Source organism: Zalophus californianus, chromosome 4 (genome assembly GCF_009762305.2).
Source record: "Zalophus californianus isolate mZalCal1 chromosome 4, mZalCal1.pri.v2, whole genome shotgun sequence".
NCBI lineage: Eukaryota > Metazoa > Chordata > Mammalia > Carnivora > Otariidae > Zalophus > Zalophus californianus.
The window spans coordinates 84052771-84070572 of record NC_045598.1 but is presented as its reverse complement, the minus strand read 5'-3'; the positions used below and the strand labels follow the sequence as shown (position 1 = coordinate 84070572).

Genomic DNA, 17802 nt, shown 5'->3' with positions numbered 1-17802 from the left:
ATTTGTTATATTTTCCTAATGATTGACAGGTGGTGGCGCCTTGGTCACTTCCCTTTCTGGGCTTACGCTTCACTTCTTGCTTTGATAATTCCCAATAGCCTTTCCCACTTGGCTCCCTCCCTCCCTCCCTCCCTCCCTCCCTCCCTCCCTCCCTCCTTCCCTCTCTCCCTCCCTCCCTTCCTTCCTCCCTTCCTTCCTTCCTTTTAATCTTTAAATTTTTACTATTTATTTATTTTTCAAAAAGATGTTATTTATTTGAGAGAAAGCGAGAGTGAGAGAGCAAGAGTGAGAGAGATCGCAGAGGGAGTGGGAGAGGAAGAAGCGACTCCCCACTAAGCAGAGAGGCAGGGCTCCATCCCAGGACCCTGAGATCATGACCTGAGCCGTAGACACTTAACGGACTGAACCACCCAGGTGACTCCCCCCACTTGACTTTCTTAAAATCATAATGTTAGGCATGAAGGTGATCCTGAATTTATCCTGGTTCATCTGTTTCACAAATGAAGAAGCTGAGACAGAGATTAACTGGATTGACGTCATTCAGCTAAACAATGCATAGCAGAGACTAGAAATCACGTCTTGTTTCCACTTTCACCTGGCAGGAAGTCAGTGCCAAATAAATATTTGCTAAACTGGGCTGACTCTTCCCCTATACCATCCTTTAGTTGAGTGGCACATTACTGCATTTAACCTTCATAATAATTTGGCTAAGGTCACATGGTTAAAACTATGACCTTGATCCTCTCCAGCAAATCTTGCCTGGTCCTAAAAGCAGGTCCGCCCCTGACAAAACCACATGAAAGCCATGTTTGAATAGAAAAATTCTCCTACTACTCCACTCTTTAGTACTCCTTTTTTTCTCTCCCAGTTTTATTGAGAAATAATTATTATAGATCACTGTAATATGTTTAAGACAGTTATTTTCCTAAATATTATTTCCTATAGTAATTAACCATTTTCAAAATTATGTTTTTCTTAGGACTCTATAGAGAAATTTTGTGCTTCTCTTATGTTATACATTTTTTTTCAGACGCTCTTGATTTGTTTATTTGTTCTTTTTGCTCATCCTTAAATGGGAAAAACTCTACCTAGATTTGATGTTTGATAAAAGATAGGAGTGTGTGTTACCATTGGACTCTATGCTATCTACTTATAGCTGCTGGTGGAAGGTGCAGGCCTGGTTGAAATGTGTAGCCCCCAGCATAATTTCTGGTGTCTAGCAGGAATTCCTGCAGTTTAGTGCTGGTTCAGTGTGGGGTTTGTAATTTACATGACCATAAAAGAGTAATTTATTCTAGTGATTCTAGGGGTGCTTTTATTTTGTCTAACTCCATCTATGGAGAATGAGCTGCTTGGGTTCTGCCCATCTACAGCCTCTCCATAAGCTGACTTTTTTTTACTGCTATGTAACATGTCCCTGCCATCCTCCTCTAGCCTTGTTATATGCAGTGATTTGCAGGTTCTGGATATAAGGACCAAGTGAAGTGATTGCTGTAGGCTACAAGAGGGTGGGACTGACGTAAAGTAGCTGGTTTTCTGTTAGGCAGATGGTAAGAGGCTGGTAAACTGGACGAGAGAAGAATATTGCTTGGACTGACAATGGTGTTTCTTAATTCAGAAGTACCTGGGCTATGGGTAACAGAAATATTGTTTCTTGCAATTGGTTCTCTGTTATCCTTAGTTTTCAGTATTGCAAGTTAAATTATCCACTCTGTCATGATTAATTAATTAATTTTTTAAAAAAGATTTTATTTATTTGACACAGAGAGAGCGAGAGAGGAAACACAAGCAAGGGGAGTGTGAGAGGGAGAAGCAGGCTTCCCGCAGAGCAGGGAGCCTGATGCGGGGCTAGATCCCAGGACCCTGAGATCATGACCTGAGCCGAAGGCAGACACTTAGTGACTGAGCCACCCAGGCGCCCCGTCATGATTAATTTAATGGGAAATTGGGAAAAGTCATATCAGAGATTTATTTAGATGATGCTATTTAAATCCAGAAGAAACATTTCTTATTTGTTCTTTAAGCTTCCTAGGGTAAAGTAGAATAGAATCTTTCACTTTTAGTGGACTGGTTTATTATTTCTAAATCATGGTAACAAAAGCTAACATTTATTTTCTTCCTTGTCAGACTTTGGGTTGTAACTTTATTTTATTTTTTTGTATCTTCATTTTATTAAAACAACTTGAAAGGACGGTGTTAGTTTCCTAATTTTTCAGGTAAGGAAGTGGAGGCATAAGTGATTTGGTTAAGGTCTCATAATTGGTAATTGGTAGAGCCGAGATGCAAATCTAGGTCAAACTTCACATATCATATTCTTTTTGTTACATATTTTTGAAAATATGGTTAGCTGTCTTGGTGTTGACACCAAGCAGCCATCTAGAATTACTATTCTGTGGTATGAAAGCTTTATATTTTAATTACATATGAGAATAATGTACTTTTAATCTTCTTTTTGAGATGGCAGTTCTTGGATTTACCCTTGGTACCTTCATACTTGTGCTGCACATTAGTTCTGTGGCTAATTATCCCAGTGGAAAAGTAGGAATGTCATGCCATGGAATGGTTCCTGCACATGGTCATACTGCGCACCCCGATCCTGTTCACAACATTTCAGTGAGTCAGATGACATTCAGACCAGGAGATCAGATCGAAGGTACTGTGCTGGGATTAACTATTTGTGTTTTGAGTTTCACTCTTTTCCTGTATGTTGAATCTGTATTACTGAGGGATTTATACAGTGTCATTTAAATCTGTTCACCTGTTTTCATAAGAGACCGCCATTTATGCTTTTCATTTTGCGTTTAACTATTACCGATGACTATATTACTTGAGTGGTATATCTGCTCCCCAATCAGAGTTTGTTTTAAGTACAGTTTTATCATTAGTTAATAAATCTTTTTTAACAGTACTATTAACTCAATAGAAGAGGAAAATAAATTTTCTTTTGTCTGGTTTAAGGTGTAATAAACCCTTCTTCTTGGTTCCGTGTAAACTCCTGTGTTTTTCTGATTCTTCTGGTGAAATGTGGGCTGTTAAAGGTGTGTCTATAACAGTGTTTTACAAACTATTTTCTGCAATTCTAGAAATGCAAAATATTAACAAACTCTGACAAAAAGAGCATATGTAAAAATAAATTTGGAACCCTCTGTGTATTATATATAATGTACTTCGGAGGGTTTCGTCCTGCAGAGTAGGATGTTAAAAGCCTTGGCGGTTTTCAGTAGAGAGACAAGTATTTACTTTCATTCAGCATTTTTCAAACTAATTTGGCCCCATGGACTACTCCCTGACCATCACCTACCTTTTCCCCCCCCCTTTGGAATGGCTGTTGACATCTCACGGAATGAATGTCCTGTGGAACACAGTTTAGAACTTCTTTGGCTACAGGATAATTGCTACCATTTTCTCTCCTGGAGCAGTTTTGTATATGTATGTCAGATTCGAACTGTGAGTGCCTCCTCTGAACAGTTTCCTTTTGGGGATGTTGCTAAACCTCTTAAACATCTTTTTGTTTGTTTCTCAGTTACCTTGTCAGGGCAACCATTTAGAGGCTTTCTCTTAGAAGCACGGGCTGCTGAGGATTTGAGTGGCCCTCCTATTGGCTCCTTCACATTGATTGACAGTCAGGTGTCACAGCTTCTGACCTGTGAAGATGTACAGGTTTGTGTTATGTTTGAAATCTGTTGGTTTCCGTGAATCTTTTCACTACAGGGTGGTAGTTGTAAGATAAACAATGATATTACCCGTGTATTGCAGACATTTAAGTAGATTCACACTGAGCAGCCTTTCGCCTTAATTTTCCTATTTGCAATATATTTTTTACACATCAGCATCCTAGAAAAGGTGGTAGCTTAAAGGGTTTTGATATTTTATATAGTATTGACTCATATTGTATTGATTATAAAGGGTGTTAGTATTGAAGATAGGATTCTAGAGTCGGACAGAGGTCTAATTTTTATCATTCATTCATTTAATAAACATTTATTGTATCAGGAACTGTCCCAGTGTGATATGGTGGTGAGCAGCTAGACTTGTTCTTTGAAGAGCTCAGAGCATTACACATAGGTAGAATATATGGACATATGTATGATACATAAGTAGAACATAAGGATATAGGACAGATATACAAGAACACCTAAGTAGACTTAGATTAGAAACACACAGGATGGGTAGGAAGCATAGCAGGGAAAGTCACACACAGGCTGGAGGAAATTGAGAGAGAGCTCCTTGGAGGAGGTAGTCTCCATGTCAGGCCTCAAAGAATGAGTAGGAATTTGCCAGGTGAGTGAAAGTGGGAAATGAGATTGTTCAAGGGAAAGGTATTCCTAAAATATAGTGCTATGTATGTGGGGGCAGGAATTTTTTCTTTTGATGACTTTTCTGCATTCTCTTTGTACCTATTAATGGAAGGAAAATAAATTTATAGTATAAATGAAATAAGGAGCAGGCTATATATAGCATTAACATACCCAGTGTTCATAACCCTCTGCAATTCTTAAATTTCTGCTGACTTTAATTTATTGACAGAGCTGACTGCTAATCTGGTGTCCACTAGCCAACATGTATTTGTTGAGTTCCTGAGTCCCTGTTCTAAATAGAACAGTCTTTACCAGGGTGTCAGCATCACGCAGTGATAGATTACTTTGCAAAATGGTAGTCGTTCCAGCCATGCTCAACTACTGAGTGACTGAATGGTCATTCTTCTCCATTTTATTTCAGGGATATGCTGTGAGTCACACAAGTCCATCCAAGAAAACAAAAATTAAAGTCTACTGGAATGCTCCAAGCAATGCTCCAGATCACGTAAAGTTTCTGTGAGTAGGAGAGCTTACAAATCTGCAACTAGTAAAATTGAAACAATAACCGTCTATATCATCTTTGATACCTATTGGACATTTACCTGTACAGGAGAGGTTTGGTGTAGTAATGACACCACCTTAGTGAGATAAGTAGTCATTTTGCTTTTTGTTTGATTTTTTTTCCACCTAGCACAGGACCTGGCACCTAATAGGCACTTAATAGACATCTGTTGAATGAATGAAATATTGCAGTGCCTTCAAACTAAGAGGCATCAATTACTACTATTAATACTTAATATGGTGTATGGACTGATACATTTTTTTTTATTTGCTCTTGTCTTAATAGGAGAATATGAAAAAAAAAATCCTGAAATTTGGGTGACTTTTTTGTAGTATTACAACTTGCAGATTAGATTGTCAGAAAAGTAAGATGGTGCATGCCCTCAGAATTATGAAATTTGGTAGAATTGGAAGTCCTTACTTCTATGTGCAAGGGGAAGTGGACTGTCATAAAGCAGTCTGATATTCCAGAGTGGTGTTTGAGGCATATGTTTTAAGGAGAATTTCTCTCTTGGCACGTCTCTATTTTTTGTTCCACTTTGTACACAGGTCCCAGCACACAGTAACACAGCTTCGCACCTGTGTGTTGTGTGGACTGTGGCACCAGTAAGAGCTGATGGTTGCTTATGCAGCCTCTGTATAGCTTCTCCCTGTAGCTTCCTGCTACACATGCCCTGTGGAATAATTTGAACAGCACATTCTGAAATGGGTAGTAGTAGCAGTGTGTTCTTTATACGTCAGGGATTAGAAATCTGTGCATTTTAGTCCTTAGATCTGGCATTCAGGACTGCCGTGAGTATGCCCAAAGAGCGGACAAGGAAGAGAGGAGAAGAGAAGAAAAGAAAGATCGAGAGCGAACAAGAGAGCAAGAGCAGTAAAGTTCATTTAGTGATGAGGTGGAAGAGTCATTGGAGATTTGCCTTAGACAAAAGCAGTAGTACTGTCAGGTAGTATTAGGTTGTGTGTCCCTACTTTATTCCTTTTCTGCCCCCCCCCCCTTTTTAAATTTGGTTATGATGGGCCACAATCAGGGTTCTTTTTGATCTCATTAGTACTGAATTTCAGAGTCACAGTTGTTGAGAAGTATAAAATCTACTGGGTGAAGATTCCTGGACCTATAATTTCACAACCAAACGCCCGGCCTTTTACGACACCTGAAGCTACAATAGCCCCTTTGTCGACATTCCCTCCGGTCTCCCATCTAACCAAATCAGTAAGTAACATTCTTATGGTTTCACCAAATGCAGTCTGTAATAACGATGTCTTTGGAAATTGTGGTTCTAGGCTTGGTGAAGTATGTAGAGAAGTAGCTGTACTGGGTCGCGGTAGTAAGTTTTTGGGACTTCTGCAGGAAATCTGAAGGAAGTCTTCATTGCAACATTATGACTTACAGATCAGAATAAAGGCAGTGCAAGATCCTGCGTGCTCGAGTTGTGGATCTGACATTCATACAGAGTCTGTACAGCTAAATACCAAATGTGAAAGAGGAAGATTAAAGCTTGGGCTAAATTTAGACAGGATTTGGAGGAGAATCTTGAAATAGTGATGTAACTCAGATCTGATTTCATGAAAGCCAATGAGTACTGGGGGATTCTTTGTGCTGAACTACAGAAGCTCTTCTGCAAACTCATCAGCTAGAATTCATTCAGGCCCTCTGGTTCAGAAGAATGATGACTGAAAAAACATATCTTGTAAAGGGTAATGCATACTGGAAACGTTAGGAAGTTTTCACTGAAAGAAGTTCTGATGTTAGACTTATTAATTTGGAAGTGCATGTAATGGAATATGTCTTACAGCAAGTTATTACAGTTGAAAGAACAAACTTGGGTTTGATTCCCAACTTGTTTACTTTCTGTGTGGCTTTGGACAAGCTACTTAATTCTCAAGGGCTCAGTTTCTTCACCTATAAAATGAGAAATCTTAATATATAGATCTTAGTATCATTATGAGATTAAACAATGTAATGAATATAAGGTTTCTAACTACTTTGCACTTACTAGAAATTCTGTAAATATTCCTTTTTTCTTTTCCTTCTCTTTTTTATCTTTTTATAGCTCTTTGTTCTTGTAGGGAAGACTAAGTAAAGCACTTGTGCTCCTATGTAATGTCTCATTTTGTTTTCCTTCTACATTTTGCAATGTATGATGATTTTATTTGACTACATTATTATGAATGTTACATTTTTGACCATATAATTAGATCTTCTATTTGCACTTGTCTATTTAGTCTTTTTTCTTTTTAAAGATTTTATTTTTAAGTAACCTCTACACCCAACATGGGTATTGAACTTACAACCCCGAGACCAAGAGTTGCACCACATGTTCCACCAACTGCGCCATCCAGGCACCCCTCAGTTTACTTAGTCTTAATATTTAATTTCAAAGCTGCTTTAGGGGAGTAAATAGTCATTTTGGACCTGAGCTTCCTGGTAGGAATCTACTGACAAAATTATCTTTCCATATATTCACATAAAAGGCATTTGTTCTCAGAGCTTTTATGGTATCTCTGCACCAGGTTTGTAACCTCTGATTATAGAAAGGTTTAAAAGAGTCATGAGATTATAGCATTTGTAGAACTAGAAGAGACCTCAGGGTTCAGTCCCTGTTGTGTAGTTGAAGGTATACAAGAGAGACAGTAAGTTCTTTAGCAAACATGCTGGAGTAAAGGGGAGAGCAGAGACCAAAAATCCAAGTTTTGTAGTGGCTTGTTCTTTCCACTCTACTGCAACTTTTCTTTACGTTACTGTGAAATAATAAGAAATATATATATATATATATATATATATATATATATATATATATGTCTCTGCCATGATTCCTGCTAATATTTGGCCATTGACCCCAGTTCCTGATACAGAGCTCCTAAATCTCTTGTAATTTCCTGAGTGGTAGGAATACCTTTTGTTCTAATGAGGTAACTCTGGGTGGGCTCCTGGGTGGGGGAAGAAAGACCAACCCATGCTGGGAACTTCCTACCTTGCTCTCTATTTTCTAGAGATGAAAGAGGGGCTGAAAATAGAGTCAATAATCCATCATGCCTCCACGATGAAGCCTCTATAAAAATCCCAAAAGTATGGGGTTCAGAGAACTCCCAGGTTGCTGAACACATGGAGGTCCTGGGAGGATGGTGCCTTAGGGTGTGGAAGCTCCATACCTCTTCCCACATACCTTGCCCTGTGTGCCTCTTCCATCTGACTATGCCTGGGTTGTGTCCTGTAATAATACACTTGGCACACCTGGGTGACTCAGTTGGTTAAGTGTTGGACTCTTGATTTTGGCACAGGTCATGATCTCAGGGTTGTGAGATCGAGCCCTACGTGGGCTCCATACTCACCAAGGAGTCTGCTTGAGATTCTCTTTCTCTCCCTCTCTCTCTGCTTATGTGTGCTCTCTCTCTTTCACTCTCTTCCTAAATAAGTAAATATCATCTTAAAAAAAGGAAATAACACACTGGTAATCTAGTAAAAGAGCTGTTTTCCTGAGTTCTGCAAACCATCCTAGTATATTATCAAACTTGAGGAGAGGGTCATGGGAACCCCAATCCCCTCCAATGGGAACCTGGAACTTGCGATTAGCCCTGAAAGGAGCAGTCTTATGGGACCGAGCCCCTAACTTGTAGGATGGAACACTATCTTCAGGTAGATTGTGTCAGAATGGAATTGCGATGTGGGATAGGCAGTTGGGGTCCCCAGAGAATTGCAGAATTGGTTAATGTGGGAAAACCCGCCACATGTTTGGTGGCCAGAAGTATTGGTAGAGTAGAAGAAATGAGAAGTTTTTTTTTTATTCAGTTCCCATTAGATTTAGTTACATAGTATTTAACTCTCTTCTGAAATACACCCTCACAGGGCCTTCTAACAAGACCACTGCACATTTGCTCTGTCAAATTGCAGAGCTATTTTTTTGATATACTTCCTCTTTTTTGCCATAAGAAGCTCTGAATTAAGTGACTGTAGATTGTTCCTGTTTTTCCTCCACTAAATTGTTATTATTTGGAGTGGTGGTATATATAGGAATAATCGTTTCTTCTTGTAATTTTAATATCCAGTTCGAACCTGAATTCTAGAAGCAGAGTTCAGGATCTAAACATAAAAACTTGCTAAGAGTTTGTCCATTTTCTTTTTAAAAGTCCATTCTAAAAATTTAAGGGTACCCTTTAGGTAAGAATATCAATGTGGACTTAAATATTCTCTAAGATGTTTTTCAAAATTTGCTAGAAACTTTGCTCCAAAACATAATTAATGTGAGATATTTGGGGTATTAAAGTCCTTTTAATTTTGTGTATTAAAATCCTTTTAATACTCATGCACATTATAGTCCAATTAATGTTGTCTTCCAGATTTTAATTAAAATTAATTAAGTTTAAAAGTTCACAACCTAACTACTACTTTGATTATTTCTAATTTGGGATGTGTCTTTTGTTTCCTTCTTTGAAATATCTATTATGAGAAGATATTCTTGTTAAAATTTGTGCTTCAAGGTAGTGGCTCTTTTATCATGGTGAAATGAACTGCTTGGTTGGTAATTAAGACTTTTTCTCCCTGTCATTTTTCTAGTTCAGTGCTTCAGATTGTGGGAACAAGAAGTTCTGTATTAGAAGTCCTGTGAACTGTGACCCAGAGAAGGAGCCTGCCTGTTTCTTCTTGTCCTTCACACGAGATGACCAATCAGTGGTGGTTGAAATGAGTGGTCCCAGTAAAGGCTATTTATCCTTTGCGTTTTCTCATGACAGATGGATGGTTTGTATCCCTCACTTACATAAGTGGTAATGAAAGAAAATTACTAGAGGGACTGTAATCAGTGGCGGTGTCCTTGGTTCTAGAGTCAAATGGTCACACTTAACAATGGGAAGGGGAAGGGCAGGGCAGGACACGGTAACTTAGAGCAGATGCTGACCTAAACATCTTTGGGTATTTCATGTTTTTAACAGTTGTGCAATTACAGAGCTCTAAGAAGAGGCCATCCTACGGAGAGTTAGGAAAATCACTCTATATCCAGTGGACTTGCCACCGTATCTTTCTGTCTCTGTCTGTCTCTTTGTGATAAAAGCAAGAAGTGCAGTTAAGAAAAGTTGCTCTGCATAAAAGTCTTACGTTATTTGTGACGCTTTTCCAACCCTTGTTGTTTTCTCAAGTGGTCAGCAACCACAGCATGGGTTGCTGCCTCGGTGTCCCGATTTTGGCAGTCATTGGTGCCTATCCCAAACAGAGAATGACACCTGGTGTGTCCAGGCATAAATATATTCTTCACTGGTAGGCTCCTTTGTCAGATCTAGGGAAGGCAGCATTTGTTTTAAGCTGATTGTCGCTCTCCCTGGGTAGTGCTGAATGGATTAAATGGTTCTATAGATGTGGTGTGGAAGAGCCAAGTGCTGCAGAGGCATCCTGGTCTCCCTGAAGGAAGGCAGGAGAGTATGGCCAGGACATGTGCGAGTCCTGTTCAGAGCAGAGTTGGCAGGGAGGTTGGGGATGACTACAAACGGAGAAAGCCTCTTACTTCCACGTTAGCAAAGGCAATGGGTCTTTTCTAGAGAGGTTTCTTCCTGTCAGGTTTTAAACTTAACATCACTTCTTTAGGGAATCCTATTTCAAAAAAAGAAAAGGAATGCTGAGATTCTGTACCAGAAGAACTAGTATTTTCCCTAAAAGTGCGCTCTGATTGCATTAGTCCTTGTATGCTGCTTTCAAGTTTTGCAGGAAGCCAGGGGTAAAACGTTACACCTAGATATTTTACTATATGCGTATGCATATGACCTAGATATTTTACTATATAGTCCTTGAATGCACCCATTATTCTCTTTCATTAAGCAAAAGGTATATCTTAAACTTATGAGAGATAAGATCTGTCATATGCTTTTATTTTTTATTATTTTTTTAGAGGGGGAGGGGCAATGGGAGAGGGAAAGAGAGAATTTTAAGCAGGCTCCATGCCCAGTGCAGAGCCCGATGTGGGGCTCGATCATATGACCCTGAGATCATGACTTGAGCCAAAATCAAGAGTCTGACACTTAACCATCTGAGCCACCCGGGCACCCCAGATATGTCATGTGCTTTTAAAAATAACATATAAGGCATTATGACTCTTTCTTTTTTAAAGTTGTTTCTTGGGAAATTTTATACTTGAATGAATGATGTTACAGTAGTTCAAAATGTTTTCCCCATTTCCCTTTTAATTGTCATCAGACCTATAGCATATTCTTTTGGGTATTTGCAGTTCTGGCCAAAATGAACCAGGTTTGGCACCTAAGGGGGATGATGAGACTGGATTAAAAATAAAATAGGACGACACAGCAATGAGGAAAGATGGTGGTAGTGCTTGTTGTGTGAATGTGATGGAACTGGTTATGAAGGAAATTCTGAAGATGGCCCCCCCGCAAGGATTAGCAATGGTGGTCTCGTTTGGAATAAGTATGTAGCTTCATCTCTGACATACAGTGCTCATTGAGATATGTGCTCTAGTCCCTTAAATAGAAAACATTGCAGTCACTTTAGAGTCAAACTTCATGCAATAGTATATTCACATTTTTCTTTTTCTGGTCACATAAAATCTGTCAGCTAGAGGAAAAGACAGTACTGCTGCCCTGGGCGTGGTAATGAGAAGCCCATAAGTAGACCCGTTGTTTCTGTTCTAAGTTGTAGGCATAGATGGCACAAAAGCATTTGTCTTTACTTCAAGATATATTTATCTTACTTAGAAATCTTATGTTTCTAGTATAGTACTCATCAAAAAATGTTTATTAAAAAAGATTTAATTATGCAGGTGCAGTTGATTTACAGAGCAATCTTAATGATTAAAATCATCTGTACACCTGTTTGCCTAAATTAGGGGAAATAAATCATCCTCAGAAAATATTTTTAAAGTGGTTATTTCTATTTTTGGTTATTTAAAAAATTTTAGGATATTTTTATGACCTGCTGTTTCTTTTCAGTACCTAATATAAATTTAAATACTGAAGGTATCTGATGCTATGAATACTAGCTAAATGATACCCTTTTCAATTTTACTTGTAAATTAATGATAATTATTTTGGTATTAGACTTCATCACTAAAATTGATGAAAAGTATAATTTTCCATATTTTTGCTAACAATGACTTGCTAATGTCTGAATTTTAATGAAATTTCAAAGTATACACATATTCCCTATCTCAGATACTTTATTAAATGATACAAAGTTTATCAAGAAGGCATACTATATATTAGCTTCTGTTGGCTTCCTTCTCCTGCGCAGTGTCACCTTGCTCTGTACAAAATTTCTTTTTTTTTTTAATTTTTTTATTGTTATGTTAATCACCATATATTACATCATTAGTTTTTGGTGCAGTGTTCCATGATTCATTGTTTGTTCATAACACCCAGTGCTCCATGCAGAACGTGCCCTCCTTAATACCCATCACCAGGCTAACCCATCCCCCCACCCCCCTCCCCTCCAGAACCCTCAGTTTGTTTTTCAGAGTCCATCATCTCTCATGGTTCGTCTCCCCCTCTGACATACTCCCCTTTTCTTCCTCTCCTGTTATCTTCTTCTTTTTCTTTTTTCTTAAAATATGTTGCATTATTTGTTTCAGAAGTACAGATCTGTGATTCAACAGTCTTGCACAATTCACAGCGCTCACCATAGCACATACCCTCCCCAATGTCTATCACCCAGCCACCCCATCCCTCCCACCCCCAACCACTCCAGTAACACTCAGTTTCTTTCCTGAGATTAAGAATTCCTCATATCAGTGAGGTCATGTGATACATGTCTTTCTCTGATTGACTTATTTCACTCAGCATAACACCCTCCAGTTCCATCCACGTCGTTGCAAATGGCAAGATCTCATTCCTTTTGATGGCTGCATAATATTCCATTGTGTATATATACCACATCTTCTTTATCCATTCATCTGTCGATGGGCATCTTGGCTCTTTCCACAGTTTGGCTATGGTGGACATTGCTGCTATAAACATAGGGGTACACGTACCCCTTCGGATCCCTACATTTGTATCTTTGGGGTAAATACCCAGTAGTGCAATTGCTGGATCGAATGGTAGCTCTAATTTCAACTGTTTGAGGAACCTCCATACTGTTTTCCAGAGTGGTTGCACCAGCTTGCATTCCCACCAACAGTGTAGGAGGGTTCCCCTTTCTCCACATCCCCGCCAACATCTGTCGTTCCCTGACTTGTTAATTTTAGCCATTCTGACGGGTGTGAGGTGGTATCTCATTGAGGTTTTGATTTGGATTTCCCTGATGCCAAGCGATGTTGAGCACTTTTTCATGTGCCTGTTGGCCATTTGGATGTCTTCTTTGGAGAAATGTCTGTTCATGTCTTCTGCCCATTTCTTGATTGGATTATTTGTTCTTTGGGTGTTGAGTTTGATAAGTTCTTTATAGATTTTGGATACTAACCCTTTATCTGATATGTTATTTGCAAATATTTTCTCCCATTCTGTCGGTTGTCTTTTGGTTTTGTGGACTGTTTCTTTTGCTGTGCAGAAGCTTTTTATCTTGATGAAATCCCAATAGTTCATTTTTGCCCTGGCTTCCCGTGCCTTTGGCGATGTTTCTAGGAAGAAGTTGCTGCAGCTAAGGTCGAAAAGGTTGCTACCTGTGTTCTCCTTTAGGATTTGGATGGACTCCTGTCTCACGTTTAGGTCTTTCAACCATTTGGAGTCTATTTTTGTGTGTGGTGTAAGGAAATGGTCCAGTTTCATTCTTCGGCATGTGGCTGTCCAATTTTCCCAACACCATTTGTTGAAGAGACTGTCTTTTTGCCATTGGACATTCTTTCCTGCTTTGTCAAAAATAAGTTGACCATAGAGTTGAGGGTCCATTTCTGGGCTCTCGATTCTGTTCCATTGATCTATGTGTCTGTTTTTGTGCCAGTACCATACTGTCTTGATGATGACAGATTTGTAATAGAGCTGGAAGTCTGGAATTGTGATGCCGCCAGCTTTGCTTTTCTTTTTCAGTATTCCTCTGGCTATTCTGGGTCTCTTCTGGTTCCATACAAATTTTAGGATTATTTGTTCCATTTCTTTGAAAAAAGTGGATGGTATTTTGATGGGGATTGCATTGAATGTGTAGATTGCTCTAGGTAACATTGACATCTTCACAATGTTGATTCTCCCAATCCATGAGCATGGAACGTTTTTCCATTTTTTTGTGTCTTCTTCAATTTCTTTCATGAGTATTTTATAGTTTTCTGAGTACAGATCCTTTGCCTCTTTGGTTAGATTTATTCCTAGGTATCTAATGGTTTTGGGTGCAATTGTAAATGGGATCGACTCCTTGATTTGTCTCTCTTCTGTCTTGTTGTTGGTGTATAGGAATGCCACTGATTTCTGTGCATTGATTTTATAGCCTGCTACTTGACTGAATTCCTGTATGAGTTCTAGCAGTTTTGGGGTGGAGTCTTTTGGGTTTTCCACATAAAGTATCATATCATCTGCAAAGAGTGAGAGTTTGACTTCCTCTTTGCCGATTTGGATGCCTTTGATTTCTTTTTGTTGTCTGATTGCTGTGGCTAGGACTTCTAATACTATGTTGAATAGCAGTGGTGAGAGTGGACATCCCTGCCGCGTTCCTGACCTTAGGGGGAAAGCTCTCAGCTTTTCCCCATTGAGAATGATATTCGCTGTAGGTTTTTCGTAGATGGCTTTTATGATATTGAGGTATGTACCCTCTATCCCTATACTCTGAAGAGTTTTGATCAAGAAAGGATGTTGTACTTTGTCAAATGCTTTTTCTGCATCTATTGAGAGGATCATATGATTCTTGTTCTTTCTTTTGTTAATGTATTGTATCACGTTGATTGATTTGCGGATGTTGAACCAGCCTTGCAGCCCAGGAATAAATCCCACTTGGTCGTGGTGAATAATCCTTTTAATGTACTGTTGGATCCTATTGGCTAGTATTTTGGTGAGAATTTTTGCATCCATGTTCATCAAGGATATTGGTCTGTAATTCTCTTTTTTGATGGGGTCTTTGTCTGGTTTTGGGATCAAGGTAATGCTGGCCTCATAAAATGAGTTTGGAAGTTTCCCTTCCATTTCTATTTTTTGGAACAGTTTCAGGAGAATAGGTATTAATTCTTCTTGAAATGTCTGATAGAATTCCCCTGGGAAGCCATCTGGCCCTGGGCTTTTGTTTCTTGGGAGATTTTTGATGACTGTTTCAATTTCCTTAGTGGTTATAGGTCTGTTCAGGTTTTCTATTTCTTCCTGTTTCAATTTTGGTAGTTGATACATCTCTAGGAATGCACCCATTTCTTCCAGGTTATCTAATTTGCTGGCATAGAGTTGCTCATAATATGTTCTTATAATTGTTTGTATTTCTTTGGTGTTGCTTGTGATCTCTCCTCTTTCATTCATGATTTTGTTGATTTGGGTCATTTCTCTTTTCTTTTTGATCAGTCTGGCCAGGGGTTTATCAATCTTGTTAATTCTTTCAAAGAACCAGCTCCTAGTTTCGTTGATCTGTTCTACTGTTCTTTTGGTTTCTATTTCATTGATTTCTGCTCTGATCTTTATGATTTCTCTTCTCCTGCTGGGTTTAGGCTTTATTTGCTGTTCTTTCTCCAGCTCCTTTAGGTGTAGGGTTAGGTTGTGTATTTGAGACCTTTCTTGTTTCTTGAGAAAGGCTTGTATTGGTATATACTTTCCTCTCAGGACTGCCTTTGCTGTATCCCAAAGATTTTGAACAGTTGTGTTTTCATTTTCATTGGTTTCCATGAATTTTTTTAATTCTTCTTTAATTTCTTGGTTGACCCATTCATTCTGTAGTAGGATGCTCTTTAGCCTCCATGTATTTGAGTTCTTTCCGACTTTCCTCTTGTGGTTGAGTTCTAGTTTCAAAGCATTGTGGTCTGAAAATATGCAGGGAATGATCCCAATCTTTTGGTACCGATTGAGACCTGATTTGTGACCTAGGATGTGATCAATTCTGGAGAATGTTCCATGGGCACTAGAGAAGAATGTGTATTCCGTTGCTTTGGGATGGAATGTTCTGAATATGTCTGTGAAGTCCATTTGGTCCAGTGTGTCATTTAAAGTCTTTATTTCCTTGTTGATCTTTTGCTTAGATGATCTGTCCATTTCAGTCAGGGGGGTGTTAAAGTCCCCCACTATTATTGTATTATTGTCAATGTGTTTCTTTGCTTTTGTTATTAATTGCCTTATATACTTGGCTGCTCCCATGTTCGGGGCATAGATATTTACAATTGTTAGATCTTCTTGTTGGATAGACCCTTTAAGTAGGATATAGTGTCCTTCTTCATCTCTTATTACAGTCTTTGTTTTAAAATCTAGTTTGTCTGATATAAGGATTGCCACCCCAGCTTTCTTTTGGTGTCCATTAGCATGGTAAATGGTTTTCCACCCCCTCACTTTCAATCTGGGGGTGTCTTTGGGTGTAAAATGAGTCTCTTGCAGACAGCATATTGATGGGTCTTGTTTTTTAATCCAATCTGATAGCCTGTGTCTTTTGATTGGGGCATTGAGCCCATTTACATTCAGGGTAACTATTGAAAGGTATGAATTTAGTGCCATTGTATTACCTGTAAGGTGACTGTTAACTGTCTGTTGTCTGTGTTCGTTTCTGCTCTTTGCTGCTTTTAGGTTCTCTCTTTGCTTAGAGGACCCCTCTCAATATTTCTTGGAGGGCTGGTTTCGTGTTTGCAAATTCCTTTAGTTTTTGTTTGTTCTGGAAGCTTTTTATCTCTCCTTCTATTTTCAATGATAGCCTAGCTGGATATAGTATTCTTGGCTGCATATTTTTCTCGTTTAGTGCTCTGAAGATATCATGCCAGTCCTTTCTGGCCTGCCAGGTCTCTGTGGATAAGTCTGTTGCCAATCTAATGTTTCTACCATTGTAGGTTACATATCTCTTCTCCCGAGCTGCTTTCAGGATTTTCTCTTTGTCTCTGAGACTCGTAAGTTTTACTATTAGATGTCGGGGTGTTGACCTATTATTATTGATTTTGAGAGGGGTTCTCTGTGCCTCCTGGATTTTGATGCCTGTTTCCTTCCTCACATTAGGGAAGTTCTCTGCTATAATTTGCTCCAATATACCTTCTGCCCCTCTCTCTCTCTCTTCTTCTTCTGGGATCCCAATTATTCTAATGTTGTTTCGTCTTATTGTATCACTTATCTCTCGAATTCTGCCCTCGTGATCCTGTAGTTGTTTCTCTCTCTTTTTCTCAGCCTCTTTATTTTCCATCATTTGGTCTTCTATATCGCTGATTCTCTCTTCTGCCTCATTTATCCTAGCATTTAGTGCCCCCATTTTTGATTGCACCTCATCAATGGCCTTTTTGATTTCGATTTGGTTAGATTTTAGTTCTTTTATTTCTCCAGAAAGGGTTTCTCTAATAACTTCCACGCTTTTTTCAAGCCCAGCTAGTATCTTTAAAGTCATGATTCTGAACTCTAGGTCTGACATCGTACTAATGTCCGTATTGAGTAGGTCCCTGGCTGACGATACTACCTCTTGTTCTTTTTGCTGAGGTGATTTCTTTCGTCTTGTCATTTTGTCCAGAGGAGAATAGATGAATGAGAGAACAAAAGGCTAACAGGTTTACAACGTCCCCAGCAAATATACTGTATACAAATCAGAAAAGACCTGAAACCAGGGGAAAAGAAAGGGAAAGAAAGAAAAAAGAAAGAGAAAAAGAAAAAAAAAGAAAAAAAGATAAAAACAAAAACAAAACAATTCAAAAAAGGAGAATATGATCAAATATGATCAGGCTAGTGCATAGATCAGTGCCACACACTAGATTTTGGGCGTATTTTGGTCTGTTAGAAAAAAGTGCCTCCTAAAATTTTAAAGGAAGAAAGACATATATGTACAAAATAAGGGTTGATACAATGAAGGGATGGAAGATGACTGTAAAGATGAAAATTGTAAAAGATTTTATAAAAGGACTTGGTAAGATAAGTTGTTTGAAAAAAGAAAGAAGAT

General features: G+C 38.7%; 1 protein-coding gene across 2 annotated transcripts in view; it reads left to right on the top strand.

The window, feature by feature from the left end:
• The window catches only part of FRRS1 (ferric chelate reductase 1), a 57048-nt gene that overhangs the window by 15724 nt on the left and 23522 nt on the right, over positions 1 to 17802 (top strand). For both annotated transcript variants that reach the window (XM_027582773.2, XM_027582782.2), the window contains exons 2-6: positions 2458 to 2653; positions 3524 to 3660; positions 4720 to 4814; positions 5925 to 6072; positions 9415 to 9597. In XM_027582773.2, the coding sequence (XP_027438574.1) occupies positions 2458 to 2653; positions 3524 to 3660; positions 4720 to 4814; positions 5925 to 6072; positions 9415 to 9597 (759 nt within the window). The remainder of the gene's footprint in view (positions 1 to 2457; positions 2654 to 3523; positions 3661 to 4719; positions 4815 to 5924; positions 6073 to 9414; positions 9598 to 17802) is intronic.